The 15,407-nt window shown below is 53.9% G+C and overlaps 1 protein-coding gene across 5 annotated transcripts in view; it reads left to right on the plus strand.

The window, feature by feature from the left end:
• The first annotated feature begins 3,939 nt into the window (after nucleotides 1-3,939).
• Nucleotides 3,940-15,407, plus strand: part of SYT6 (synaptotagmin 6) — a 60,766-nt gene continuing 49,298 nt past the window's right edge. For 2 of the 5 annotated variants that reach the window (XR_013349017.1, XM_077842790.1), the window contains exons 1-2: nucleotides 3,940-4,222; nucleotides 14,421-14,769. Coding sequence is in view for 3 of the 5 variants with exons in the window: in XM_077842790.1 (XP_077698916.1) it covers nucleotides 4,060-4,222; nucleotides 14,421-14,769 (512 nt within the window). In the remaining 2 variants the exon portion in view is untranslated. The remainder of the gene's footprint in view (nucleotides 4,223-14,420; nucleotides 14,770-15,407) is intronic. The other 3 variants (XR_013349016.1, XM_077842789.1, XM_077842791.1) reach the window with 2 other exon arrangements.

The following is a 15,407-nucleotide window of genomic DNA, read 5'->3' on the forward strand; positions in this document are numbered from 1 at the left end:
CCCATGTCTTCTGCATCTTTTCAGGCACAGAGGAATTCCTGAAAACTGTTAGGATGGCCTGGAATGGCATGGTTTGCAGAGTCACCTAGCTGTGGCTAGAGTTACTATGTTGGTGTGGGGGGTGGGGGACTTCTGCTGGAAATACTGATAAAGCTGTTCTGGCAGAAATCCCATAGGGATTCCATAGCAGTGTTTGCTTTAAATAATGGTGTAAAGTATTCCCACTCCCCAATATAGGACATCGACTTAATGCTTCACCAGCAGTGAAACAGGTTCAACTGATATCTGTTTTCCTAGAGTTAATTTAAAACCCTGGCACAAAGTATCCACATACCTCACTAAGCAGGACACAGGGGCAGTGGGAAGAGGAGATCAGGGGCCCTCAAGCTTGGGTCAGAGCCCTCTTGGCTCCAATCCATTTGACAAAGCAGTGAGTACACTTGTATTTTTTCTCTCCTCTCCCTGAACGTCAGACAATCAGGCTGTGAACGTCAGATTGCTCCCTTTACATCTCTACTGGGGGCTTGGAGGGGAGGAGGGAATGGGGAAAGGGCTCCCTATTTAGAAATTGCATTGAGATGGAAAGACAATATGACACATCGGCTCATGTCAAAGGAGCTCATTCTTCTCGCCTACAGCATTAGCAATTTCCTACCGAGGTTTAATTTTTTTTTTTTTTTAGAAATTATTATTTTGTTTTAATTTACTTTTTTTGTAGCATAACTCAGCAGGTCATTATTGCTCAGAGCAGAGCAGGGACCTGTCCAAGGGCAGTTAGGCCACTGCCTAAGAGAATTGGGGGTGGGGGCAGGGAATGTGCACTTTGGCTATTTCTGAGGAGAAGAGGGCATAGGAATGGGAGGCTGCTAGTTTCTGCCCCAAATCTCCTTTCATTCTGCTTCCTACCCCACATCCAGTCCCCCTCCCCACTTCTGAGCAGTCTGGCCTAGAGGGGCTGGGGGCCCAGACTCAGGAGGCTCCAGCCACAGTGTAGATGAGATGAGAGCAATGGGGGAGGGGAAGCCCAAAGTGAGTCTGGACACTATCTCTAGAGCCAGAAACACTGCTCTTCTGTCCCTTTTTCCTTTTCCCACTCAGCGCTCCCCTTTCCCTTCATGTAAAAATCCTAGAATGCTGTTGCTGGAAGGAGCCTTGAAGAACTCCTCATCTAACTTCATCACCTTACAAATAAGGACATTGACACCCTGACAAGGAACGTGACTTGCACCGGTCCTGGCACCCAACTTCCTGGAGCTCTACTTAGTTTGCAATGCAATCTCTGCTCCTTTTGTCTCCATCCCACCCCTAAATTGAAACTCAGATGGTATTTCTCTGAAAGATAGCCCTGAGGGGCAGCAATTCTACTCCTTTCTACCTCCTTCCCTTTTCAGGTCTGGGTTGGACTCTGGGAATCTAAATTTGGTCTCTTTATATGGGAGTGGGCTTGTCAGAAAAAAGGGTTTTAAAGAGGAAGAGTTCCCATCTTTACGTGTTTTTTGTTTGTTTGTTTGTTTGGTTGGTTGGTTGGCTGGTCTGTGGCAGGTTATGTGACCACAAGTACCAGCAGGTATCAGCATTAACCTGGGGGCAGGGAGAGGGGCAAAGAAGAAAACTAAAGTGGGGCTTTTTCTCAATATAAGAAAAAAATGTTTCTCTTTTATCTGTGTTTCTGGATGAGTGTTCCTTTATATGTGTCTAGGTCTCTCTGTCCTTCTTTCCCTGTTCTCTGGATCTCTCCTGTACCTCCTCTATCTGTCTCTGTATGTCTGATTCTTTGCCTTTTTCTCTTGTCTCCATCCATGTCTCTGTCTCTCGCTGTCTCTTTCATACACACTCATTCATGCCCTCCAAATTCAAGAAGTTATTGACTGATCCGGGAGCCCCAGCCCCTTCCCGCAGCCCTGTCAGAGCAGAAACTCCTCCCCGTTCTGTTGAGAAATGCCAGGTCCAGAGCTGCTGCTGGGGCGCCAGAGACGCTGCAGAACCGTTTGCCTAGTGTGGAGGCTGAATCCGGGAACAATGAGAAATTATCTGTTAATTCTCGGATCCTGCCACCTGCTCTGCTCCAAACAGGCTCCTTTGCCTTCAGTTTAGATGCAAATCCCCCCAGTCATTGTAAAACAAAATATTGATTTCCCTGCATCACAGGCCTGGGCCCTTGGAAGGTCCTGTGCTTTTTCATTCTCTGCAAAGGCAAAACAAGGCGCTTTGTTCTGTGAATTTCCCGGGGAACTCGGGAGGGGGAGGGAGAAATCACCGCGGAGTGACAGAGTTGCCATAAACATGGGCAGAGAGCAATTCTTCTCCATTTGTATTTTACATAAACACAAACCTGCTGCCTGGGAAACTGTTAATGAACATGTAACAAGCAGCCTCTCCAGTGCTGAGCTCTGCATTGGGTGGTGGAGCAGGAGGTGACAGGGCTCCTGGACTCCTCAGGTGGGTTCTAGAAGCACTGGGATGCGCTTGGGGACTCCACAGCTTCACCTGTTCTTAGAACAGCGACTGAGCACCTCCCTCAGGAAGGCAGCCTGGATTGCATAGTGTCTCTGGGCTCACTCCAGCTCAGGTCCGCTGGCCTGAGTTCCTAGCCTTCTCCTATCGCAGGTTCGGGAGGTCAGGGTGGAAGCTGTGAACCCGCCGCGACTGCCCACCCTCCACCTCCCCTCCCCTTGCTCCCCCTCTGCGGTTCCACCAGCTGGGCCTTCAGCACCGTGGACAGGGCCAGGGACCGCGTCCTCCGCGCCCAGACCTCCGGGGGAGCCGGGCGCCCTCAGGCCGCGGCTGAGCCCTAGTCCCCGAGGCCGAGCTGCCGGGGTTCTCCAGCCCGAGGGCCAGCCAGAGCGCCTGGCGCAGATGGCGCATGTGGAGACCGCCAGGAGCTGGGGCTCGGAATCTCCTCCCTCTGGAACGTGAGTCACCGCCCGAGCCACTTCCAATTAGCGTGATAATTAGGAGGGAAGACCCTCCTCCCCCACCCGCCACCAGGGCACGCGCCAGCCCCGAGGCTTCTGGAGGCTCCAGCTAAAGTTTCCTTCCCAGCTCCGGGGAGGCAAAGGGACCTGAGCCTGGAGCTTCAGGTGAGCCGCACACGGGCAGGGGCTCACGGAGCGCGACGCCTCGGAGCCCGTCAGCCAGCCTGCCCTTGGACCTCACGCCGCAGTCCCTGGGAGGGAAGTCTGCCTTAAGTGTCGCCTCAACCCTCTCGTTTAGTTCGGTCTTTCTGGCCCTGGTTATGCTTAATAGCAAGACACACGATCTCCTGTGGTGTTGCACCGCTGTGGGGAGATGGGTCTGGCGGCGACGGAGCGCCCTCTTGAAATGCCCCCCATCCCTATTTGCCAGAAACTTTCCCCTCCCGTTGCCATGGAGAGAGACGGCCGCTGCCTCTCGTTGCCATGGCAACGTGCGGTTCCGTGCACCGCAGGATTGCGGGGCTCAGAAAGTCTTTCTGCAGTTGGAATAGCCCCGCAGTCTTAGGGTCCTCTGCCTCGGAAGCTGGGACTTGGGGGGTCGTCCGACTAACTTCCCTCGTGAGGAACCTTGGCTCCCCACTCCCCGCCGGGTCATCTTTCTTTCCCTAATGGGTTTATCTATTTCGCCGCCGCTTGTGCGGCGTGTGGCAATTTCCCCAGTGTCTTCACAAACACCGTCTCTCTATTCCCCGCAGCCTGTGAAGCACTCGCAGTCATTATGCCCCTTTTACCGAATGGGCAGTTGAGCCTCAGAGAGGCCCAGGGTCACAGCAGGCAGGGGATGCGGAGTCAGATCCCAGGCCCTTTCCTGGGCCTTGCACCCTCCGCGGTGCTGGACAACCGGGCTCCGCTGCCTCGAACCCGCCGGGACTCCGACCCGTCCCCGGGTGCAGAGGGGGCGGCCGCGAGGCGCCAGACTTGCCAGCTGCCGCGGGATGCCACGTGAGGGGCGGAGACCCTGCGGGGAGCCGATTAAAAGCCGAACGGAGCCGCAGGGGGCCGCTGCGGGGAGGGTCTTCTCGGGGCCGCGTCGCCCACCCCAGTCCAGAGGCTGCACGGGTTCGGGCGCCGGGGTGTCCCGGGCATGAGTGGGGTGTGGGCGAACGGGGGGCCTCGGTGCCAGGCGGCGCTCGCGCTCCTGGCCTCGCTGTGCCGGGCCCGGCCGCCCCCTCTCGGGCTGGACGTGGAGACCTGTCGGAGCTTCGAGCAACAGCCCCCAGAGAGGAGCCCGAGCGCGGCCGGCGCAGGTAACGGGAAACCCCAGACCCTGGCCGCCGTCCCTCCCCGGAGCCCCGGCCCCGGGAGCCCCGAACCTAGACAGAGAATTCTAGCTCAGGATCCTGAATTTGGAACCAGCCAGTGCCCCGTTCCATCGCCCGCAGGGCAGGCGGAGGGACGTGAAGGGGACCTGGGAGGTGGAGAATCCCTGAGCCCCCTCCCGTGGGACTCTGCGGGGATCTCGTGCAAAGCCGCGCTCCCGGGGTGCAGCGCCCCACCGGGGCCTCAGTTTCCCTGGCGTCTCTCCGCTCACCCAGCGGGCGACCTGCCAGGGAAGGGGTCTGTGGGGCGAGTAGGAGACCAGGGACATCCGGGCGGAGGAAGGAACTCATTTCTTGGGAAGGCGGGGTGGGGGGAGGTTGTCGAGGTCCCAGGGTCCGCCTGTCGGTTTGCGCGCCCGTTGGTCTGCCCTGTCGGGCGAGGCCGTCCGAGCCCCCGGTCTCGGGGAGAAACTTGCGTCTGCGGGCGGCGGCACGAGGTCTTTGTGTCCGAGCGAGTCTCGGGCGGCGAGTGGCCGTCTGCGTCTCCGCCGGGGGGCGGGGGGCGGGGGGCGGGGGGCGGGCTGGGGGAGGGTGTCTCGGCGTCTTGCCCCCGCCCCCGCCCCCGCCCCCGCCCCCGCCCCTATAACTCGCTCCCTCGGTCTCTCTCTGACTCACTCGGACTCGCGGCCGGCGCGCGACTGAGCCGGTGCCTCTCGCCGACTTTGCCAAGCGGGCGCCTCCCGCCCGAGCGCCAACGGCGCGGACCCTGCGCCGGACGCAGCCCCGCGCGGCCGCCGAGCCCAGGCGGGAGCCCGAGCCGAGGCGAGCTCGCCGGAGCCGGTGAGTCGGGAGCCCGAGCCCCGCAGCGCGCGGGCCCGGCGCGCAGCTGCGGCGTCTCTCGGGAGTCGCGACAGCGGCAATGGCGTGTCGCGCCCCGGCGACGGGCGGCGGGCGGGTGGCGGCCGGCCCGGGGCTTCCTTGCCGCACCGGCGCCGAGCGGCCGCGCTCCCGCTGCAGCCGGGCTTCTTTGTCCCGATGCCGACGGCCGGAGGGTCCTGGGCGACCGGGAGCCCCGATGGCCCCCTCCGGGGGGAGGGCGGGGGCAGTGCGAGGCCTCGGGAGGACGAGAGGATGCGGCGTGGGGGTGGGGAGAGCCCGCGGGGACCCGGGCTCCGGGGTTCCCTCGGCTCCGCAGACGCCGCTCCTTCGTGCCCCTCGACTCTGACCCCAGGGGCACCGGGCCTAGGGGTAGGCGGGGGTCGCCCCTGCGTCCCCCCCACACCCAGGCGGGCAAGGGAGAAAGGGGCCGCAGGAGGCGGGAATTTGGTCTCCAAGCGCGTCTCCAGGGAACAGAAGCCGGGGACCCGGGCGGCGGTTCCCGGAGCAGGTACAGGTGGGGTAAGCTCCCCAGAGGCCGCAGGTCTCGGGGCCCTGTTGTCACTTGAGGTTAAAGGTCAGAGCTGCTGGTAAGTCCTAGGTTAGGAACGGGGCCGCCGGGGTGGGCAGAGGAACAGAAGCCAGGCAGTGGGCCAAGGGGAGGGTTGTGGGGGGGCGGGGGGGATTGTGTCCCGCCTGCAGTAGTGGAGCGCACCTCAGCCCCGTGTGGGTTGTAGGGGGCGCTGCTCTCTCCCGTGCGCTCTCTCTGGCCCTGGCAATATTGATCAATGGGTCGATTACTGCAGCAGAAAGGACTAAGGCTAGACCTAAGAAGAACTTTCAGAGGGTGGTGCAGTGATGGATGTTGGCGAGGCCGATTCTCCCTCTTGAAGAATCTCCAAATAGATTAGGCCCAGCAAGTGTTACTAGATTTTGGTTCTCAGGTGCCATCATCTGCTACGCCATCCCACTCCCCATACCCCCTAGACGCATAATTTTCCCCAAGCTAGGGAGCCTCTTCCTGACTGTCTACCCAGCTCCCTTCCATCCTCTCCTCCAAAAATTTGTTTCCAGTGGGGGCCTCAATGCTGGTCCTGACTCCTTAAACCCTAAAGGGGATAATTCAAGGTAAGAACACACCTGTCGAGTTCCACCTGGGGTGGAGGCTACCCTCCTCCCCTGTCTGTTCAGAGCAGAAATGTATGTGCTGGGGAGGGTGTATGTGTGTGTGTGGAACATTCTGATACAGGGAGGCAGTGGTGTCTCAACTCCCGGGGGACACCCTGTAGTCGAATGACAGGTACTTGGTGGCCAAGCTGAGGATGAGAGAAGGTTGAGGACTAGGAGCAAGCAGGCTCCGATGAATCAGTGTGCCTTTGCTGCAAGCTGCTTGAGCCCTCGTTAGCCCTGGGGGACTTGAACTTTGGCTGCTGAGTCACAAGCCTCTGGAGGCCTCCAGGGTGCCAAGCTAGTGGGCTGGAAGGGAGGAGGAGGCAGAAGGAGACCCTTGATCACAGTGAAAGAAAGAAAGTGGTTGAGAGTGGGTTTGAGATCTTGGGGTTTAAGTGAACACAAGTCTGGGGAGATGCCATGCAGTTCAGGACCAGGCGCCCAGGTAGCCTGGGTCTAGCCTACTCCTTGCATCCCAGAGCCACTGCCGAGGGCTAGATTCTTCAGTCAGAGAAATGCTGGATCTTTTTATTTGTATCGTCATGAAAAATGCAAGTGACTAGAGCATGCCCAGTTCTCTTTACCTCTGTCTGTGTCCTCCTGCCTTCCTCCTACTGGGAGTCTCTAGCTCACAGGATTTCTACTAACACCCCAAAATTCAACTTTGAGAGATTTGGACTCTACTCTCTATTTACTGGGACCCTTCTATGTGCCGTGGTCTGTGCTAGGAATTGCACAGGAAACCTTGATCAGATGTCCTTAGCTTTCCTGACTTGGAAACACCTCTACACATACTGTCCCAGGTAGAAGCAAGTTCATTTTTCTTTAAACATTCTAGGGGCAAAGGGTCTGCTTTCCTCCTTAAAATACAACCTCCTCCCGACCTGCGCACCCCTGCAAGTGAGTTCTGACAGGCAGTGTTCTATCTTCTTCATGCCATTTACCTTGTGGAGATGAATGCATTTGCTCCATAGGCCAAATTGCAGAGTGTTGGAGGTGAGTAGGAGGTTCTGGATTTCAGGTAGTAAGCAGAGTTTCAGAGGTGTTGCAAAAAATTCAGGAACTGACGGGGATCCCTGAGCCTCCCTGCCCCTGCAGGGCTGGCAGCCAGGAATGATTATTCTCGGGCTTACTTGTGGCCATGAAATGTACCTACTGTTGGTTCACTTCTCTAATGACTCTGGATATGTTCTGTGATTCAGTCACCTGGTTTTGAAGTTGGCCATTGGCAACACAGGTAAGATTTTTCCTGTTTGTGATGGCAAGTTAAATGCATAGCATTTCATTAAAACACAAATGTCCTGTTTCTATAACTAAATAATCAGTTACTCCCTCACCTCCTGTTGGGAAGAAGAAATTCCGCAGATTTTGCCTTCTTTGAGGAACGGTGCAATGTACGATCCTTTAGAATGTACATCCTTTAGGTGATGTTCCGACTTTATGGTGTGTCTTGAACTTTAAGGGCACAGCCCTTAGGGTAAAATATCTAGGATCTGTAGAGTGCTTGGATTTATAGTTCTAGAAGTTTTCTTCTACCTCTGTCTGTGGGAACTTTGAGAGTGGAATGGTAGACTCCTCCCCTCCACGCTCTGTACAGAAGATGTGTCCTAACTATTCTGTTACTCTGTCCACAGAATTGGGGGCATAACATGGGACTGCAGAAAATTAGGACTAAGACTGAGGCATCTGGATCCTGCCAGGTTTCTTTAGGGTCTGTGTAAGGCTGTCTGGAGTGGAAAAAAGCAGAGCAAGAGAAAGTCCTGCCCAAGCAGGACATCTAGCTGTGGACACTCTAGGTGTCTGATACTGTCTCATCCCTCCTTTCTCTCTATTGCTGCTCTGTTTTTCTTGCTCCGTGTGGACCTAGGCAGACCTTCCTCTCAGTACTTGAAGGTGTAAACAAGAAGGGGGGTGTAGAGAGAAAGAATCTCTCTGGCTCTCTGTTTGCCATGCCCCTTCTCCCCCCTGCCAACTTGGGGCCTTGAACTCCACATCTCAGAGATCTCAGAGAGACTCCAAGCCCTGACCAATCGGGTGGAAATGTACAGTTACCATCTACCAAAATAATAATACTAATAATTGCTAAATTAATGTCAACCGCTGTTAGCTATAGCACTCTGCATTAGTCTCCGGTTTATCTCTGAATCCCCTAATGATGGTGGAAGCCCGTGTCCAGTCATAAAGCTTGTGCGGCCATAATTAGTCTGGCATTGTCTATCTTCATCGAAGCTTTTCAGGAGCATTAATTCCTTCTCTGTTTGGACTCTGCTAATTATCCCCATCGGTGGTTCGGCCTGGATCTCTGAAAGAAGGAATGGAAGCAGAGGCTCTCTGCTCCCTCCTCCCTCTAACCCTGAATTTTAATTACACCAGCATCTCCTAATAAATTTACAAGCCACAGCAGAGTTTATTATTAATGGACCACATCTGTAAGGCTTAGAACAGAATAGCCCCGTTCCCCTAACACACACACACACACACACACACACACACATATATACATGCACTCTCAGGTATTTCTCAGGGACATCTATCTCTGGACAAGGTGTTTCCAGGGGCCACTGGTTATTGGCCTGGTGCCTGGTGTGTAACGTTCAGTGTCTATACTTTCTAGGGAAGAAGAAAGAGATGGGGGATGAGGAGGTTGGTCATAGTCCTAGTCTCCAGGTTACTACTCAGGTACAGAAGATCAGGCCAAATAGTAGAAGTTGTGTCCCATACCCTCCTGATGATAACAAAGAAATGCCCCCCCTGCCACCTTCCTGTCCAGCTTTCTACTCAGCCCACAGTACTCTCAGGGGCCTGGCTCAGAAGCTTGAATTTTGGCATCAGAATTCCCAGGTTTAAATCCCTGGTGTCAAAAATAGTTTACTTCATACAGAATGGACCCAAAGCAGGGCCCTCTGAGAAAAGGAAGGGAGATATCAGACCACAGGGAGAGGCATCCAGGAGACCTTGGGCCCCTCCTCTCTCCAGGGAAGTGAAGATCTCCCTGAAGCCCACGAGGACAGACAATGCTTGTCACCTTCAGTGAGACTGCCTGGCAGGGGTAATGGCTCATGGCCTCCCTCCCTCTCTCTGGAAAATGCTGGGTTATTAATTAGCAACCTGGGGCTTCCTTATCTCTCCACGCTGACATTCCTTTCTCCAAAGACAGAGCTCTGGCGAGCCCCCTCCCTTAGTGTTAGGATTCATCAGCAGCTCTTATCACCTGCTATTGTTCCCGTTTTTCTAATAGGTTTCGACGTTAGGAAAACCCATTTTGTAACAGTAACAGGCATTTTTGCTAACAGATTGTAACTAAAAAGATAAACTGGAGAGAGGAAGTGAAAAGAAAGGACCATTTTCTCTACTTGCCCCAAAGCTGGAGAAAGCTGGCTCCAGGGCCTCAGGTTGCTAGTCGACCCTTGGAAAATGGTTTATGGATAAGCCTGTGGGGAGCAGGAACCACCTGGGCCGAGGACCCCTCATTCAGGCACAGAGACACAGAAGAGCACAACCGAGAGATCAGACAGCAAGAAATGCAGAGGCCCAAGAGCCTGGAAGGAACAGCACCAAGTCTGGGAAGGGAGAAGACTCTGGGCAGAACCATTCATATTAATACTAGTAATATTATTTGCTATTTCCTTCCACCGTGCCCTTTACATTATCTCATTTAATCTTTACCATCTCCCTAAGAAATTAGTGTGTACCCCTCAAAGATAAATTAACTCAGTTTAGGGGTGTTAACTAAGTAACCTACCAAAGGTGACGTTGCATTTCCAAATTTCCGAGAGAACTTCGCAAAACCATAGCATGTTCTCTCAACTGTGGATTTTTCTCCTACGATTTTCTTTTTACTCCTTTGGAGCTCACTCCTGTTTACCAGATGGCTGGTGACAGTAATAGCAGAACTGGACAAGTAGCAAACCAATGAGTATTGACAGAAAAACTAGGAGATGTGAGAGCTCTCATGTAGTACCTAGTATGTCTTGAGATCTAGCTATATATGCAATACTTATATTCTTTCTGCTGCTAGTACGATCGTTCCTAGTTTGTAATGACAAAGATAAAGTTCTATTAGTGTTCATGACTTGTGGGTGTTCTGCTGAGGGGATATTCAAAACTAGACTGGGCAAAACTAGGTGACTCTAATAGAAACGGCCAATATACTACATTCTGGACACTGTCCTCAGCACTAATGCTCTCCCTGAAACCTCACAATGACCTTCTGAGGTAGATACTATCACAGATGAGGATTGTGAGGCTTGAGAGATTAAGTAGCTTGCCAAAGTCACACAGTTCAAAGGCAATGGAAATGGACATTTGAGGCGCCCAGCTTGACCCCAGGACAACAATTCTTTTTCTCCAGGCTGAAGAGGAAATAAAAAAGGAGAAGAGAGGGAGAAAGAATACAGGGATTTAGGAAGGTTCTTTTTCGTTTTCAGTACTGTGGTGAGGGCTTTCTCCTTTCCTGGAGGGTTGCCTCTCTCTTGTCGGGAAGCTAGCATGAGATGGCAGTGTGAAATATACAGAGCACTGGGTCAGGACTCAAAAGGTGGCTGAGTAGCTCATCAAAATCATCTGCCTCAGTGTCGAGGTTCAGGCCAAACAAGTGGAAGAAAGGCTCTGAAGGCTACCTGTGACTTGCTAGAGGGCAATATGCCCTGATGGGTTGGCCACTGCTGACCTGGGTTGGGAAGGCACATCTGGTGGCTGATCTGGGCCTTGGTACAGCCCTTAGACCATACAGGAGCCTCACCTTCCCAGGTTCAGTGAACCTTTTAACCAGGCTCTTTGGGCCGTGTTTAAGGCCACATGTGGTGATTTTACAGCAGCTAAATCCTGTACAGTCACCCTTGCCCTGTCCTAATTCTGCTCTGGACTTGCTCACTGCCTTGTGTCCCTGGTGGGTGAATCCACTCAGCAACAGGACCCAATTCCTCGTGTAATGCCTGTGGGTGAGGTGTCCTGGAAAGAGATTCTCCAGGCAGAGGAAGGGCCTCTCAGTCTTACATAACCAGTATTGAGTGCTGGGTGCCGATTCCAAATAATCCATACCTCTGCCTGCCCTAATCACAGCTCTGAGGGAACAACAGCCCGGGTGGGGGGGTGGGGGTGGGGGCGAAAGAGAGTAGGGGGAGGGACATGTGCGCAAGCATTCCAAATAGCAGCCATACAGAGGAAAACTGATTCCCTCGGCCCGCCCCCTTCCCCCACCTCTCTTTTCATTTATGAATTCAGGTTTTTTTTTTTTGTCAGGCTGAACATTTAAATGCACTCTATGCTCTCTGGATTCCCCCCATTTCTCCCCCTTTCTCATTAAAATTCTAATTATTACCAGAGCAAGTAAGATGTATGATCAAAGGAAAGCAAAGCCCTAGAAATACCTTTTTGTTTTAAGGTGACTCATTGTAGAGAATGCATCCAGAACAGCTGGAACTGGGAACAGATGTAACTGCGAAGGGGCTAGAGATGGCTGGGTTCTTAGAATAAGGAACCCGTGTATCTGTGGTCGCTTTGCTGGTGAACCTCAGGGGCATCAGGGCCTAAAGAAACTGTCTCCAAACCATTTAGCTAATGGACTCATAACAACACAAATTATTTGATTTAATGCCTCCAATATATATTTGTTCCCATGTTCCATACTCATGTGGGTTGTGTCTCCAATTCTACGGCTTACCAGCTGTGTGACCCCAGGCAATATAATCCTCTGTGCCTCACCTTTCTCATATGCATAAAGGAAATAATAATCATATCTATTTCGCCGGAGAGTATGATATGAGTGAATACGTAAAAAGCGCTTCATACCTTGGACATTGTAATGTTTAAAACTTAACTAAATCCAAAAACAAAATGCTATCATTTCTGTTACTAGCAACCTGTATATTGCAATTCTGATTTATTGATTTCAAGATAATAAATACGAAAACAATCTGATATTTTTTTCTCTTGTGCCCCCAGGATGCATGCACACCACACTAGAGACCTTTAGAAGTGAACTTAGGGGACTCCTGGGTGGCTCAGCGATTGAGCAACTGCCTTTGGCTCAGGGCATGATCCCGGGATCTGGGATTGAGTCCCACATCGGGATCCCTGTGAGGGGTCTGCTTCTCCCTCTGCCTGTGTCTCTGCCTCTCTTTGTGTGTCTCTCATAAATAAATAAATAAATAAATAAATAAATAAATAAATAAATATGAACTTAGACTTGGCTTTCCTGATCCCAGGCAGTGTCCGGGTGAAGGACAAATCCCAGCTCCTCTGGCCGGGGAGAGGCTCTGATGTCTCTGCAGGGGGTTGGGGTTGCTGTGGGTGGCTGTCATAGTTGATCCACGCCAGTACCAGGGAGTCAGAAGGCAGTCCTAGCTCCCCAGACAAGGTGGCTGACACTCTCACCTCCTTCCAAGGTTCTCTGGCTGGGGGACAGCTTTTCTTGGTGCCTGTGTGCTATAAGAGAACTCTGGAGTACTCTGGATTCCCCCTACAAGGGACTTGGCATCTTGGTACTGCAAGCCTAGGTTAGCACCTGGCGTGTAGCAGGTGCTCAGTAAATGCTGGTTAAGAAATAATTCTAGCTCTTGTATGTGCCATTCATTTATTCATTCATTCACTCATGCATTCTCATGTGCCAGGTTCTGTGCTAGGCCCCGAGTCAGACAAATATGAAAACACAGTTACAACAGCCCACAGTTTAATCAGGAACAAATAGGCCAGGACAGTGGAAGGAGCCCCAGGCTGGGTGGTGGACATCTGGACCCTGGTCCAGGCTCTGTGTCTGACCTGGGACCCCAGGTGAGTCCCTTCTCTGGACTATTGCTTCTGTCTGCAAAAGCACAGCCTGGCCTCAGTACTTGTAGGGTCATTTCTCGCCTTAGATCCTAAGGTTCCTAGGGCACTGAGCCAGGATAATCCAGGGCCTGCAAACCCACAGGCCTGCAGGGGCCACACAGGCCACACAGGTGAGGACACACACCCCTTCCCTCCGAAGGGTACAGGAGCACAGGTCCAGTTACCAAGGCATCTGGCCTCTTCCAGAGTTTCCAGAAATTTGGTGTGATGATGATGATGGTGGTGGAATTTCTTGACTTTTCCGCTTTCACCCAGAGGAGGCAATACTCCTCTGCAGGCTTGTTCACAAAGTTGACAAGTGACCCTTGAGCACACTGTGACCAGTGTCCCATTGGTTGGGAGGCTTCTGACCTCTCAGAGGGAGAAGAGGCTTTGGGATCTAAGGGTCATTCCAAAAGTGTGTGTGGGGGGGAGATCTGCTTAATCATTTTTTCTAGAGGGAGACATCCTGGCTGCTCTTCTGGGATAACAGGCATCCTGCTTCCTGCTGGGGTCGGGGGTGGGCTGGGGGCAAGACAGTGAGCACCTGCCTCCGAACCAACTGCGACATTCAAAAATGCTGGTTTTACAGCAAAGCTCTCAACTAGCCCAGGAATGGGAGAAGCCAGCTACAGGAATCACTTGTAATGTAGCTTTGAAATAAGTTGTGTAGGTCAAATTCCGACTTCATCCAAGTATTTACTGAGCCTGCTATGAGCAGAGTTGAGAGTTCTGCAGAAGCCGGGGACCTGATCCCTGCCCCTCGTTGGCATCAAGTCAGCTGTGACGGTTAAGCTCCCGCGTGGGCTCTGGGCTCCCCAGGGGTGGGGTAAGGGAAGAGATGGAGTTGGCTGAGCCTCTGGTCCCCGAGGCCACATGGCCTGTTGAGGAAGAGAAGCTGTATACACAAAAATGACTCTGCTGTAAGTCTGGCCATAGTAACAGCTCTAATAGAAATTCAAACAGCATCCGATTGTGAACGCTTCAGGAATCTGCACATTTGCTTAGGCTGCTATTTAAATTACTTTCCCTTCCCTGTGCACGTGCCCATAGGCAGTGGGGGAGGCCGCCCAGGTGCTCCCCAGGCTGGCAGCCGTGGAGGGGTGAGGGGTGGGGGAGGCGAGCGCCAGGCTGCAGACGTTTCCCAAAGTGGACTGTGGAGCGGCACCCCTAAACCACCTGTCCTCTGGCCGGCAGCTTTCTCACGAGCGCTCTTCTCTCTTCTCCCTTTGTCTTTGTCCCTTCTGTGTGCCCCCTCTGCCCACCCCCTTCCCTGCTTCTGCCCACCTCTGTCCGTCCCTGTCCCTTCCTGCCCGGCTCCTGCCGAGGGCAGGCACCTCTGTCAGCCTCCTCGCAGTGGTGGTTATTGTGTGTGGCGTGGCCCTGGTGGCAGTTTTTCTCTTTCTCTTTTGGAAGTTGTGCTGGATGCCCCGGAGGAGCAAGGAGGCGTCCAGTCCCGCGCCCGCTAACCCCGCCCCGGAGGCCGCGCCGCGCCCCGGCCCCAGAGGGGTCATGGCCGAGAAGCTGAAGGACGGCGCGGCGCTGGGCTTCCTGGAGGCGGCCGTGAAGATCAGCCACACGTCCCCCGACATCCCCGCCGAGGTGCAGATGTCTGTCCGGGAGCACATCATGCGTCACACGCGGCTGCAGCGACAGACCACGGAGCCCGCGTCGTCCACCAGGTGAGCGGGGCTCTCGGGGCCTGGCCGCCGGCCTCCGCGCTCCCTGTGGGCGGCGGGGCCCAGCCCGGGCGGAGCGAGCGAGCCAGCGGGCCGGGAGGGCACCACGCGCCCTCTGCCTGGAGAGCCGGGAGGCGGGCACCCCAAGGGCTGCGGGAAAGGGGAGCCTTGGAGGTGGGTGCGTGCGGCGGGGCGGGCACCGGGCTGTGCACGCGTGGCGGGCGGGGCCTTTGGAGGGAAGGAAAGATTGCAGGCAGAGGGCAGAGAATGTGCAAGGACCCAGGGGCGTCCGAGGTCGTGTGTGTCCAGGGGTAGGCCAGTAAAGCTTGCAGATCAGAGTCTGCGCTGCACGCGAGGCAAGACCAGAGGGTCCTAACATGTTGAGAATAGGATTCCTTTATGACCTCTGACAGGGTTCCCTGCAGGACAGCAGTTGTATACATGGCATCCTTTAACTGAGAAAGCCAGAGACAGCACCCACAACATAATGACAAACGTCTGCTCTGAACTCAGAAACAAAAATAAATAAATAAATAAACTCCGAAATGGAAGCGGTGCAGTATGAGACACTGTATTTTTATTCAAACCTAGGGCTCATGTGGGCTCCTGGGTCCCTGCAATGTCTCCCCAGGCTCTCAGGG

The sequence above is a fragment of the Canis aureus genome, chromosome 12 (genome assembly GCF_053574225.1).
Source record: "Canis aureus isolate CA01 chromosome 12, VMU_Caureus_v.1.0, whole genome shotgun sequence".
Classification (NCBI taxonomy): Eukaryota; Metazoa; Chordata; class Mammalia; order Carnivora; family Canidae; genus Canis; species Canis aureus.